We start from the raw sequence: 12847 nt of genomic DNA on the forward strand, positions 1-12847 counted from the left end.
AGCAGAAGACAGAAGACCACTTGTTACTAGGCAACCAGCACCCACCTCACCCATGTTGCCATGGTGATGATGAAAGTTGGGCTGATCAAATTGCCAGCTAATTGCACATGAGAGCTCAAGGTCTGTCTCTTGCTTGCTTGCTGGCTGGGTCTTACTTCCTTGTTTTCCTAGGAATTAAGGAGAGATCTCCCCCGGCCCCCTTCTGCAGTGTCCCCAAGGCAGTCCTAGTACAGCAAACACCTGGAAATAGAAAGCCTGGCTGTGTCTCTGAGCAGCTGTGTGACATTGCATAGGTTACTCAGCTTCTCTGTGCCTCCCTTTGCTCATCTGGAAAATGAAGGTGTTAGAATAATGATCCCTGCCCCAGGCTATTCCCTGCTCTGAAATCGTGTGATGCCTAGGGAGCCCGTCAGGGGAGCCAACCACATTGTTACTAGGCAACTAGCAGGCACCCTGCCCAAGTTGCCTTGGTGACTGCATGCTGGAGGGAGGGGAGTAGCTGTTCAGCTAATTGCTTAATTATTTATGAGTGCCTCAAGTCCTTTTTGTTGTTTTCCTTGCTAGGGGCTGTGTGGTTACCTTCTCTTCCTCTCTCCTGCCACCCAAGTCTTCTGACTGCCCGTTACTCAGCACATTGGCCTGGATCTCAAGCTGCCACGCTTTAGTCCTCCTCTGTCATTTCCGAGAGTGGTGGCCTCAGGTGAGTCACCTCACCCCTCTGGGCCTCAGTTTCCTCATTTGTAAAATGATAGGTTTGCTTAGATAATCTTCAAATTCCTTTTCTACCCTGAAATTCTAATTCCTGCTCTCCAGTTACAAAGGGGGAAGACAAGAAGAATTTTCCCAATTTGTTATCTTCTAAGGATGATTCTGAAGAGCAGTGTTTCAAACAGGAAGGGAATGAGAGTTATGGTCATTGCTCTTTCCTTGCCTCTTACCTTAGTGACATTACCTGACCTCTCATTAATCTAAAAGTCATTTAATTTTTTTTCTATCTCCTATTTCTAAAATAGACTTGAGGGCTTGTATGAGATGCATGTGTGAAATTAGGTCATTGCAATAAAACTAGGAGTAAAGTAACACAAAAATAGTGATGCTTCTTCATTGGTTAATATTGATGTGATTGAGCATCAGATGTAATACTGAGCATCCTGGAAGCCGAAGCAAGAGAGGGAGGTACATGACCGTGACTCAATAAAGAAGAATGGCCAGACTATTCTTCTAGCTTCTGAAAGTAACTTATCATGTGGTACAGACTGTCTTTTAGCAACTACAGATAAAACTTTTTAACTAACCCTTTCTTGCCGAGGGTGTTGTTAAAGAACATAAGGTAGAAGTTCAACTTGATAGTTTGACTTGTTTTGATCATTAGAAAGCAAAACTGCCTTTCTACCAATGCTTTAGAATTTTATAAACATAAATGTCAACTGGTAAATATAAATTTTCAGAATCAACTATTTATAAATTAATGCTATATAAATTCATGTAACCACTTACACAGTAATTTAGCAAAATGTATTACACGCTTAAACCTAGACAAAATTTACACTTTCCTAAGTAGTTCTGAAATAAACTGGTACAGATGAGGAAAGACATCAAATACAAAATTGTTTATGGTAGCATTATTTATAAAAGACAATGACTCCAAACCACTGAAATCTTGAGGGTAGTGAATTAAATTATATTACTTCTTTAGAACGGATTGCTTTGTGGCCCTTAAAATGAAATAGACCTATATATTTTGATATGGAAAAAAATCTTCAAATATATAATGTTAAGTAAGATAAGAACGTGCAACAATGGTATGAAATGCTTCTATTTCTGTTCTGAAAGATATAGATAGGTGTACAATTTATATATCTAGATATATGCTTTTATGTGCATACTTGCATTTTCCCGGAAGGGAACTGTGAGCGGGGTTTCCTCTGGGCAGGAAGACGGATAGCCTTGGGAGGGAGGAAGACTGACTGTTCATTGCCTTGTTTTTACCATGTGGACCCATTGGGCTTAGTCAGAGAGGCAGTAGTGCCTGACAGTGGAAAGCCTACACTCCGCTGTCTGAATACCTGTGTTCACATCCGGGCTCTGTCATTTATTAGCTGTGTGACCGTGGGGTTCATTTAACTTCTGCATTTCTCTTCGATGAAATGGGCCAATAATAGTACCTTCCTCATTGGATTTTTGTGAGGATTAAATGAGTTAAGTAGGAAGTGCTCAGAACAGCCTAAACAATGCCATATATGTATTTTCTTGAAAAAATAAAAGGAGAAAATTTAAAAAATGCATCTAACCAAAAGCACCCCCAGTATCTCAAAGTTGGAGGACTTTATAAATATGTCACTGCTTCCAGCATCACATGCTGGATAGGAACTATGTTAGAGCACTGGCATGTGCACTGGAGGTTGCGGGTTTGATTCCCAGTCAAGGGCACATACATACCTGGGTTGCAGGTTCAATCTCTGGGCTCCCGTCAGGGTGCATGCAGGAAGCAACCAATTGATGTGTCTCTTACCTCTCTCTCTCTCTCTCTTTCTCTCTCTCTCTCTCTCTCTCTCTCTCTCTCTCTCTCTTTTTTCTGCCTCTCTCTGCCTCTCCCCCTCCCTCCCACTCTCTCTAAACACCAGTTGAAAAAATATCCTTGGGTGAGGATTAACAAAAAAAAATTATGCTTGAAGCAGGAATCAAAAAGCAGGAGTCTAGTTTTCATTGTCATTTTATCTGGACTTGAATACCTTTTTAGGGAAGGCACCTGTCCTGGTATTTGCAATAGACATCTCCCATGCCTGTGCTGGCCCTGAACTCATCCAGATTTGCAGCTCCTGTTCTGGCCCATCCCAGTGAATGTGCAAGCGAAGAGCAGAGCATATGTTAGGCCAGGTGGAAAATCTTTGGGAACCGGAACTGTCACAGACTAGAGAGGGACGATCCAGAAATTCAAGGTTAAAGAGAGGGCCCGTGCCTGTGCCAGTTATGACAGATGCTCACATGCCCTCACACCTCGCCTTTTTTTTTTTTTTTTTTTGAGAGTGACGCAGACCCAGAAAGGCGCTGTGCCAGGAGGGTCCCTCGGAATCTGCTGGCCACGGGGACTTCTTTATCCAGAGGTACCGAGAGCAGAGGGCTCGGTGTTCAACACTGCCTGGTTTCCTCCTCCTTCTGCAGGTGCTCTGGGGCAAGCCTGGAGCACTCCAGCTGGCTTTGGGAACTGCCTTTGAAGTTGGCCACACTTGGGGACAGGCTTAGGCCCCTGAGAGGGTGGGTTGGGGGCTCTAGGCCCTTCAAATCAGCTGAGTTTAGAAAGTGCTGTCACCATGAGGAATGTAAGGCTGACCTGTTACAACTTCATACCTGTGTCAGTGGTTCCTGGCCCTTTCTATTGCACTCCGGCATTCCAGCGTTTGGCTAGAGGTTCCCATTGTATCTATCTGTCAGTCACACCCAGCTGTGCTTCCATCTGCCCTTTCATTTCTCCATCCCTACCCCAGTCATCTGCCAATGTTCCCACCCACTCCTTCTTCCCTCCCACCATCCAGCCATCCCTCCCTCTTTCTGTAGCTGGTCCACTCACCTGTCGACTTCTTGTCTGGCTACAGAATTAGCCGTTTGATTAAGGGTCCTGGGTTCGATTCAGGTCAAGGGCACATGCCAGGTTTGCGGCTATATCCCCAGTAGGGGGTGTGAAGGAGGCAGCCAATCAATGATTCTCATCATTGGTGTTTCTATCACTCCTTCTCCCTTCCTCTCTGAAATCAATAATAAAATATATATAGATAGATAGATAAGATAGATAAGATAGATAGATAGATAGATAGATAGATAGATAGATAAAGAATTAGCCGCTTGACCCATATTGCTCCTCCGCCCCCATAGCCTGCCAAGATGTCCCAGGCCGCCGCTCTGCCCTCCCTCCATCTGATCCGTGTGCTTTCGACCACACCTCGCCCAGGGCTGGCCAGCTTTAGTTCAGGGGCCAGGCGGGGGGCGGGGCCAGGCGGGGGGCGGGGCTTGGCGCGGGGCGGCGGGGCGGCGGGGCGGGCGCGGTGACTCAGCCGCCAGCGCCTGGCTGTCCGCTGGTCCCGGCCTGGCAGGCGGGGCGCAGAAAATGGCGAGGCCCCGCGCCGCGCCCGCCCCCGCGCCGCCCGGCCTGCAGCCGCTGTCGGCGCCGCGGCCCGAGCCGGGCGGGGTCCCGCTGCACTCGCCCTGGACCTTCTGGCTGGACAGGTGAGGCCTGGCCGCGCGCCGCGGGCCTGCGCTCCGCTTTGTCTGGGCTCTCTGGCCCCCGCCGCCGGCTCGCGGGCTCTGAAGCCGAGGTTGGGGCCGGGGCGAGCGGCTGGGAGCGAACAGGCGCAGCTCCAGAACTTTCGGCCGCACCTTCCCTTTTTATCCCCCTTAAAAGGACGGCCGCGGGCGAGCGCGGGCCTGGCGGCGGGAGGTGGAGGGCCAGGTCACCCCTCGGGACTTGGGGAGCTCGGGACGCGACCTTGGCCTTGGCCGGGACAGCGCCGGGCGAGGTGACCGCCGCGGGTGTGCGCTGCGGGTACGAGGACGACCCCACGGGCGGCCACGCACATCTCTCCCCCACTTAGGTCTGAACACTTACCGGGAGCCACGCACCTGCTAGGCGCTGGGGGATCAAGGGGGATGAAGGGGGACGATGCCTCACTTGTCAGTTAAGTGGGGACAGTGATGGCTTTATCAAGGGATAGCCGAGTGCCGTTTTCTCAGAAATCGCTCCCTGACGACGCATGTGGGTTAGCGCACCCCACTCTGCAACCTTTCTGTATTCTGCCCTCCTGGTGCTTAGTGCTGCCGCGGTGTATTATGTGTGTGTGTTTACTTTTAATCTGTCTCAATCCCTCAACACTTCCCCTCTGTTAAGGGCCAAAAACCAGGGACTTTGTTTTAGACACTTGCTATATCACAATACCTAGAACTGTGCCTGGCACACAGTAGGAGCACAAGAAGTTGTTGACAAAGGAATAAATTGATGCATGCAAAGCCCCTTTTTAGTATCTCACATTGAAGGCGCCCAGCCTGACACCTTAGGGCTGTCCGGGAGCTTATGAACATTTTGATGCATCTGCTATGGTTAAATGTTAGGAGGAAATATATGTGACAGTCTTCTGTGAAATTTACTTACTACACACAAATCTGGTCTTATCCGTAAAAGGCCTTGTATAAAATGAAATTTATCTTTTTAAGGAGGACGGACTCATTCTTTTCTCCCTATGGACTTAGCACCCATCTATAAGAACTGACACTTGGAGCCATTGTCTTTTTTGGCACTCAAAGAAGTTGGGGGTAGGGGAGGTACAACAAGTCTCTCTTTTTGTTTTTTTTCCAAAATATTTTCACTTTCATTATGGGATGCTAAGAGCATTTTACTGTCATAAGGAGAGGTTTTAGCCAACTATCAAAATGAAACATGTGTGTCTTTGTTTACAAGGGTGTGCTGTAACCACTTGTTAACAGGTATCTGTTTCCAAGGAGTTAAACCTGGACCCCAGGTCTAAATTGTGAATACTGTTGACTGCGGGGGAACAGTATCCAGAGAGTTTCTTTTTAAACAGGTCAAAATCAGTCTACTTACAAGAGTAACATTTTTAAGAATCGTCTAAGATATTAATCCTACATAACATACAACTTTTAAAGAATATTTTGTATCTTTTAAAAAATTTTTTTATTGATTTCAGAGAGGGAGAGGGAAAGAGAGAAAAACACCAATAATGAGAGAAAATCATTGATTGGCTGCCTCCTGCACGCCCCACACTGGGGATAGAGCCCGCAAGCCAGGCATGTGCCCTGACCTTGAATCAAACCCCGACCTCCTGGTTCATAGGTCGATGCTCAACCACTGAGCCACCTGGATAAGGCTATTTTGTATCTTTTTAAGATAAGAACATGTAACTTCAATGAAGACAAACTATAGCTTTCCTATTATGTACTTGCACATTTTTGCTCTCTGAAAGCCAGGAGTCAAGTGAAATATACTGTTATTGTCACAGTGTGGAAATCTTTAATAGAAGTGGCTCTATTCGTTTAGAAATTATAATTAGTTCCAACGCTGTACACATGTATTCATTTTCCTGGTCAGCCATCCCCTGGCTTTTATTGGACTTTCTGCACTTCTTTGGGAGCCCATTGCATTTATGTAGGTGGCCCCTTCCTCTTGGGGGTATGAACACATTGCGTTCTAGGGGTTCATTTATCACGTTTTCCCAGAGAAACACAATTCTGGAGAGAGTGGGGCAGTTCTTAGCCGATATCTGCCACCAAAGCCATCCTCCAGAGGCCTTCTCCCACGGCCTAAGCTGTTCCTTTGGCACCTCCCTCCTGGCCTGTGCGCCCATCCAGCCAGCTATGTGATGAGGACCAGAGAGAAGCCTCCCTTGCCCATATTGCACAGGCCTGTCCTGAGGATCAAATGAGAGCCATGGATGTCAAACACCAGCACATCAATGCTTAATAAATGTTAACTCCTCACATTGATAGTTCATGCTCCCAAATTGCAGCCCCTCCCTCTTCTCCCCCTCCACCCACACACCCCACCCACAGCCCCTGGAGCAGCTTATCTGAACTCAGCAAACCACTGCTGTGCCAGAGAGGGCAGGGAGCCAGCAACCTCGTTCATCCCTCATTCCCCTGGAGGATGAACGGGAGAGCCCCTGAGTGGACTTACTTGCATTCTCAGTAGTAAACCCCAGTGTGACCCTGCTTGCTTTTGTTGTGTGGGGGTTTTTAAGTGGACTGTGGCCAAGGATTTCAGCGTTGGGGAGGTAATTTTGTTTGAGGGTGTAGCCTGAAGAGTTTTCCTTCCGTTTTCTGGATATTTAAAACCCTGCTCTTTCTTGATTCTTGGAGGCCCCTCTTAGTTGTGTGTCTCTGCTTTGTTTTCACCTCGTGGTTACCCCTTTCCTCTGTGTTTTATCCACGTCCTTAGTCCTCTTATCTCTGTCCACACCAGTGAGCTCATCCAGTCACAAGGCTTTCCGTTCACTGTGCATGTGATCCCCCAACCTGGCGCTGCTGTGTCTGCCACACCCCAGCAGTATGTGCCCGGCTTGCCTCCCTCCATCTGTCCATCTCAGACCAAAGCAGGTAACAGCATCTCCTTCCTTCCATCAGTCCCACGCAGAAATCTTGGCGTTATCTGTGACTCTCTCCTCACCTTCCCCCTCTCTCCTCTCTCCTGTCTTTCTCCCTACCCTCTACGTCGTCATCAACAAATGCTATTGATTCTACCATTAAAGTGGATCCAGAATTCAATTCACTGTCACCACCTGTATCCTAACTGCTCTCCTTGCTTCTACCCTTGCCTCTGCAGCCCGTTCCCATCACAGCAGCCAAAGTGGCCCCTCTAATACCTAAGTTCAAGCTTGCTGCCTTTCTGCTCTCTGTTTCACTCAGAGCAAAAGCTAAAGTGCTTATAACAGCCCATGGGATTCTGCAGCATTTCCTGCCCCGCCCCCCCCACACACACACCTTTGTCCCTCTGTCTCCCTGTCACTCTGCCTCCACCCTTCTGGCTCACTGGCCCCTTCTTTCTCCGTTATCCCAAGCACAGTCCTCCGCCACCCAGGTCCCCTGCCTGAAATGCTCTTCCCTCCAGCGTCCGGGAGCGCCTGCGCTTGTTTTCTTTTTCTGGTTCCTGCTCAGATGTCACCTCAGGGCGGCCATTCCTGAGCCCTGATACACAATGGCACGCACCTCCAGACACACACTCCCCCACTTTGCTCTCTGGGATTACCCCTCTTGGCCTGTCTTCTCTCCTTAGAATAAGCTTCACAGGGTCTCTCCCCACGCTCTGACCAGCACCAGCGCAGGTGGCCACACCAAATACCTAGGGCGTCGCTGAATTTCACCCGCAGTGGCTTTCCCTTCCCGCCGGGGTCGGCTGCTTTATCATTTGCAAATCTGCATCTCCAGCCCTCTGCCTCTCTCCTGCATCTGGAGATGCGCTGCCTGCCATGTGCCGTGTAACAATACCACCATCCTCCCCGTGTTTCAAAGTTGAAGTTTCCATTTGCCCTTGAACCCGCTCAGAATTGTCATTCCCAAGCTCCCTGCCCTCTCTGGCACAGCAGCGGTTTGACTGTCCCTCACCACCTGCGGGAGCTCTGCGGTGGGGTTGCGTGTCCTAGCAGCGGGGTTCTGGATCTCCCCTCCCTTTTACCAGAGCAGCTCTGGTTGGCTTTGTGGTTGGTTGGTTGTTTTTAGGAACTGGCCGCTTTAATCTGAAAAAAAAAAAAAAAAAAAAAAAAAAAGGCATTCCTCAGCTTTAAAAAAGTGAAAACTGTATACTTACACATTGAGGCACAGACTTCTCTGTTGCTGTGTTTACTATGCAACCCACTTCCTTTTTAGCCTCATCGCCTGCCTCTCCCCACCTCCAGAGTCCACTCATCCTCTTGGTTCTTGCTGGTGACGGCAGCCTGCGGGCCCCTCTGGGCGAGTCTGGACTGAACCCCTGAGATGGGGCCACAGTGCTGCTTCTGCGTGGGGTGCCCTCTCCCCTTCGTCTCCTTGAAAAGCTGCCCTGCATCCCTCAGGCCTTGCTAAGATGCTGAATCCATAACTGCCCTTCAGCAGCCCTTGGCCCAGGCAGGATGAAGTCACCACCTAGTGTTTCCACAGCAGTGTTCACAGGCTGGTGTTGCTTTAAGGATCATTGATTCTTCTTCTTGGTTATGAGGCTCTAACTGCCTCTTGTGTGATTCCTGGGAGTGCACATTCCAGTGCACATAGTAGGTACTTAGTGAATATCTGTGTTCTGTGTTTCTAATCATAGAGGTGCACTGTCACAGACAGCTCCCACCAGCCCCACCCCATTGGGTTTAGCTCCACTCAGCCATTATTTCTTCATGTGCAGTCTCTTACCCTGACCTCCCAATCACCGAATTACTGGGCTGTGCTTGTTAAATGCAGGCTCCCCACCGTGCCCCACTTACTCAGTGAGATCCCTGGGGTGAGGTGTGCATTTGTAACAAATGCCTTAGGCATCAAAAGTTGAGAATTACTGCTCTGTTTATTGATAAGGTTAATTGGGCATATGAATCCCTAGTCACTGTTCTAGGTGCTGAGAATGCAAAGATGATGACAGCATTGACCTGGGCCACCCAGGAGAGGTATCTCGCATGCTGGGTGCTTCCACAGAACCGTGATGAGCCCAGCGAGGTGCCGAGTTCTAGAGGGACCCGCCTTTCAGGGTGTGATGCTTTCAAATACATTCAAGTTGTGTGCTCCATGATGATAAACCTGATCCATGGAGGTGGGGCCCAGCTTGGCAAAGAGGATCCCCAAATTATCCTTGTTCATAGAATGGCCCGGGGGACTAGGTGAGGCAGGAGACTGCATGGAAGGCCACAGCTGACAGGCTATTCCTGTCCTTTTTCCACCCATTCTTGCCTTTCTGAAACTACAGGCTCTTTTAAGGCCCAGGATTTAATTTTTGTGTAAGGGACAACGGGGATCTGGCCCTGATGAGGGGTCACAGCCTGTCCAGCCGTGGGTCAGTGGTTGCTTTCTGCAGATAGGCTTGTGGTTTCTAAACATCCTCTCCCAGAAAAGTTACTAGTTCTTACCAGTAATATCTGTTCAAAAATACACTTTCTCTTTTTAATATTAGAGACACCATTTCCTTATTTTCAAACTAAGACAGCTCGCAAGACTTTAGGGATCTTACATGATGACAAGTTGAAACTTGGCCTTGCTTGGTTCAGCACACTGAAGTGAGTGTAGTTACACAGCCTGCCTCTTCACCCACCCTCCAGGCACTGGAGGAGGAAGTGTGTATCGAGATCAAAAGAGTCCCAGTTGCTACTGTCAAGGAGCTGGTAGGCTAGGAATGACAATAGCAGAAATGAAAAACACAGAAATAAAGCATTCAGATTGTGTAGATCGTTTCAATGGATGCATTATTCAATGTTAATTATATGCCCTGAGTCATTTTTGTATGTGACTCTTTCTCAGGCAGCAAGCTGCTGTAACCACAAGCCACAGATCTGTCTAAACGTGATTGAAATGAAATCTGTCCAAAAGTGATTTAAAGGAATGAGTGATCTCAAAGGGACACCATTCATCACATACCTGAATTTTCCCTCTGACAGCTGAGCCTGATGTTAACAAATTCCACAAGAAGACTGACTTTCAGGAGACATATCCCTGGCTTTATAGTTTCCCCTTAATGTTCTCTTCACGGAAATGAGATGATCTCTCAAATTAAGTGGAGTATTGTCATTATTCATGTTCTTATCCAGCATTTTCTGTGCGTGTTCACTGGACATGTGTCTCCATTAGTTGGACATATGGAATCACGTGTAAAGGTCAGACATCTTTTCCCACTTTCCCCAGTTAATAGTAACTACACTCACTGCAGTGTGCTGGGTGGGCACCAGCGGACCATCATCTTCACCCCTTTGTTTTCCTGTCTTTCTGCCACAGCCCGTCAGTGGCTTTTGGTTGGTCAATTATTTTCTTCTCACGTCCAGCCCCAGGAAACGACCTGAGCTGCAAACCTTGTAGCCCATGTCGGGGTGGCATTATTGCCAGGGACTCTGGTGGCATCTCCCGCTGCCTGCACCTCTGCTTCTGCCCACTGGTGCCTAGATGGGTGGTGGGAGAGGAGAGGGCAGCAAGAGCAGGGTTTGGCCCAAGAAGGGGGACATCACTTAAGGTGGGGCAAGAGGTATTGGTGACCCGCTGTCTGTATGTGACACCGTGCTGGCCAACCGTTCGGTTCCCACCAGGAGGCGTCCTCATCACACCAGGCGGCCAGAGAAAGGACCCAGACCTGCCAAGACAGGCTCTCTAAGCCTTCATTTCCTGATCTATAAAGTGAGGATAATACCAACTTGGCAGGATTGCTGTAAGGGTTTGAAATAATATATGTAAAACCCTTTCATATAGCATGTGCTCAACAAAAGGGAGCCATTATTACAGTAATATCACTAAATCAGAGAGAAAACTCGTGGAGAAACAGTTCAAACTCCTTCACCTGCTCCTCCGGGGCAGTCATAGTCCCAGGGCGGAGTCTCAGCCCCGCTGAGCGTAGGGCGGTGGCACACAACTCCGCTTGTGTACACAGTCCTGACTCTGGCTGTGATTTGCACCAGCTCTGCCTATACCTCCTACAAATGCTCCAAGTCCGCGTGTATACTCCTCTCAGCCGCTGCTCCCGCAGCCTCTCCCAGGCAAATAAAAGAGGACTTAAATTCTTTGCCTTCGGAGTCTAGGGGATTCAGAGAGCAGACGGCCAGTTCTAAACTCTGCGAGGACAAGGGCTCTGTCTGTTCCCTCAGCTAGGAGGTGTGCAGTTGATGAAATAAATGATAAATCCTTGGCGTTTGGGACTAATACTTTTGTGTTGAGGGCTGCTGTGTGCACTGCAGGAGGCTCAGCAGCAGCCCACGATGCCAGTAGCGTCCCATTCCATGGTGATGACCAGAAATGTCTCTGGCTATGGCCAGTGTCCCCTGGGCCACACCACAGAGGAGCATTCTTGGCCTGCAGAGAGAGGGTTTAGTTAGGGTTCTCTTGGAAGATTTGGGTTTGTAACATGAATGAAGTAAAAAGACCTTTAAACTATAGGAGAATAGGTCTGGCCAGTTTTCTCATTGATTAGAGCGTCGCCCCTCGGACTGAAGGGTCACAGGTTTGATCCCCGTCAAAGGCATGTACCTTGGTTACAGGCTCGATCCCCAGCCCTGGTCAGGACATGTGCAGGAGGCAACCAATCGATGTGTCTCTCTCTCATCGATGTTTCTCTCTCTGCCTCTCCCCCTCCCTTCCACTCTCCAAAAACCAATGGAAAAAGATCCTCAGGTGAGGATTCACCACAAAAGAGAGGATACAGTGTACGTGTGATACAAGTAAGGATGTCCCCTTAATGGGAACCCACTACAGACAGGGACCTTCCAGTTGCCACACCAGCTGTTAGCGTAACAGGAAGGGCAGTGTGGCTCGGCTGCCAGGCCTGCAGCTTCACCTTCAGCCCCCTGCACGGCTGCTTGCAGAGCCTGAAACCGTAGACGATCCAGCTGGTGGATCAGCATTGGAGCAGCAAGTGCAGCACACGCTGGTCTGTGTCCCAGGCGCCCGTCAGGGAGAAACCTCTGCTTGTTGGCCCCATTGGATGCCATTCTGTGGCTGTGGCCCAGCATTGCTTTTGAAGAGGCCTGAGGCTCAGAGGTGAGGGTAGGCACATGGGCATCTGGCAGTGACTGTCGGAATCAGTTGTGGCTCACAGAGTAATGCCCTGCCATGCACAGCCCAAGCCAGACATTTACCACCATCAGAAGTTCCACAACTCCATCCTCTTACTTTGATGCCTGAATATTCATAAAACTGTGCAGCAGTTGGAAGGAGCCTTCCATCAGAATCCAGAAATTAAGAAAATTAGTTTCTGGAGAACCTGACACCTTTCCTTTCAAACAGCAATGGGTCAGCATCGGGAGACGTTCATCAGAACGGAGCTGTTGGCAGCAGTAGCCTGCTGCTGTCAGTGGGGCCCTCCCCTGGCTCCGCTGGGAAGATTATGCTGAGGAAGTTATATGGACATAACCTAGTATTAAAAATGGGATTCAGCCCTAACCGGTTTGGCTCAGTGGATAGAGCGTCGGCCTGTGGACTCAAGGGTCCCGGGTTCGATTCTGGTCAAGGGCATGTACCTTGGTTGCGGGCACACCCCCAGCAGGGAGTGTGCAGGAGGCAGCTGATCGATGTTTTTAGCTCTCTATCTCTCTTCCTTCCTCTCTGTAAAAAAATCAATAAAATATATTTTTTTAAAAAATGAGATTCAGCCCTAGCTGGTTTGGCTCAGTGGATAGAGTGCCAGCCTGTGGACTGAAGG

The 12847-nt window shown here is 48.9% G+C and overlaps 1 protein-coding gene across 1 annotated transcript in view; it reads left to right on the forward strand.

The window, feature by feature from the left end:
* Positions 1-4013: 4013 nt before the first annotated feature.
* The window catches only part of EIF4E3 (eukaryotic translation initiation factor 4E family member 3), a 28875-nt gene continuing 20041 nt past the window's right edge, over positions 4014-12847 (forward strand). Inside the window, exon 1 of the mRNA XM_080672148.1 lies at positions 4014-4221. Coding sequence (XP_080528274.1) covers positions 4103-4221 — 119 coding nt within the window. The 5' untranslated portion in view covers positions 4014-4102. The remainder of the gene's footprint in view (positions 4222-12847) is intronic.

The sequence above is a fragment of the Plecotus auritus genome (genome assembly GCF_963455305.1).
Source record: "Plecotus auritus genome assembly, chromosome: 6".
NCBI lineage: Eukaryota > Metazoa > Chordata > Mammalia > Chiroptera > Vespertilionidae > Plecotus > Plecotus auritus.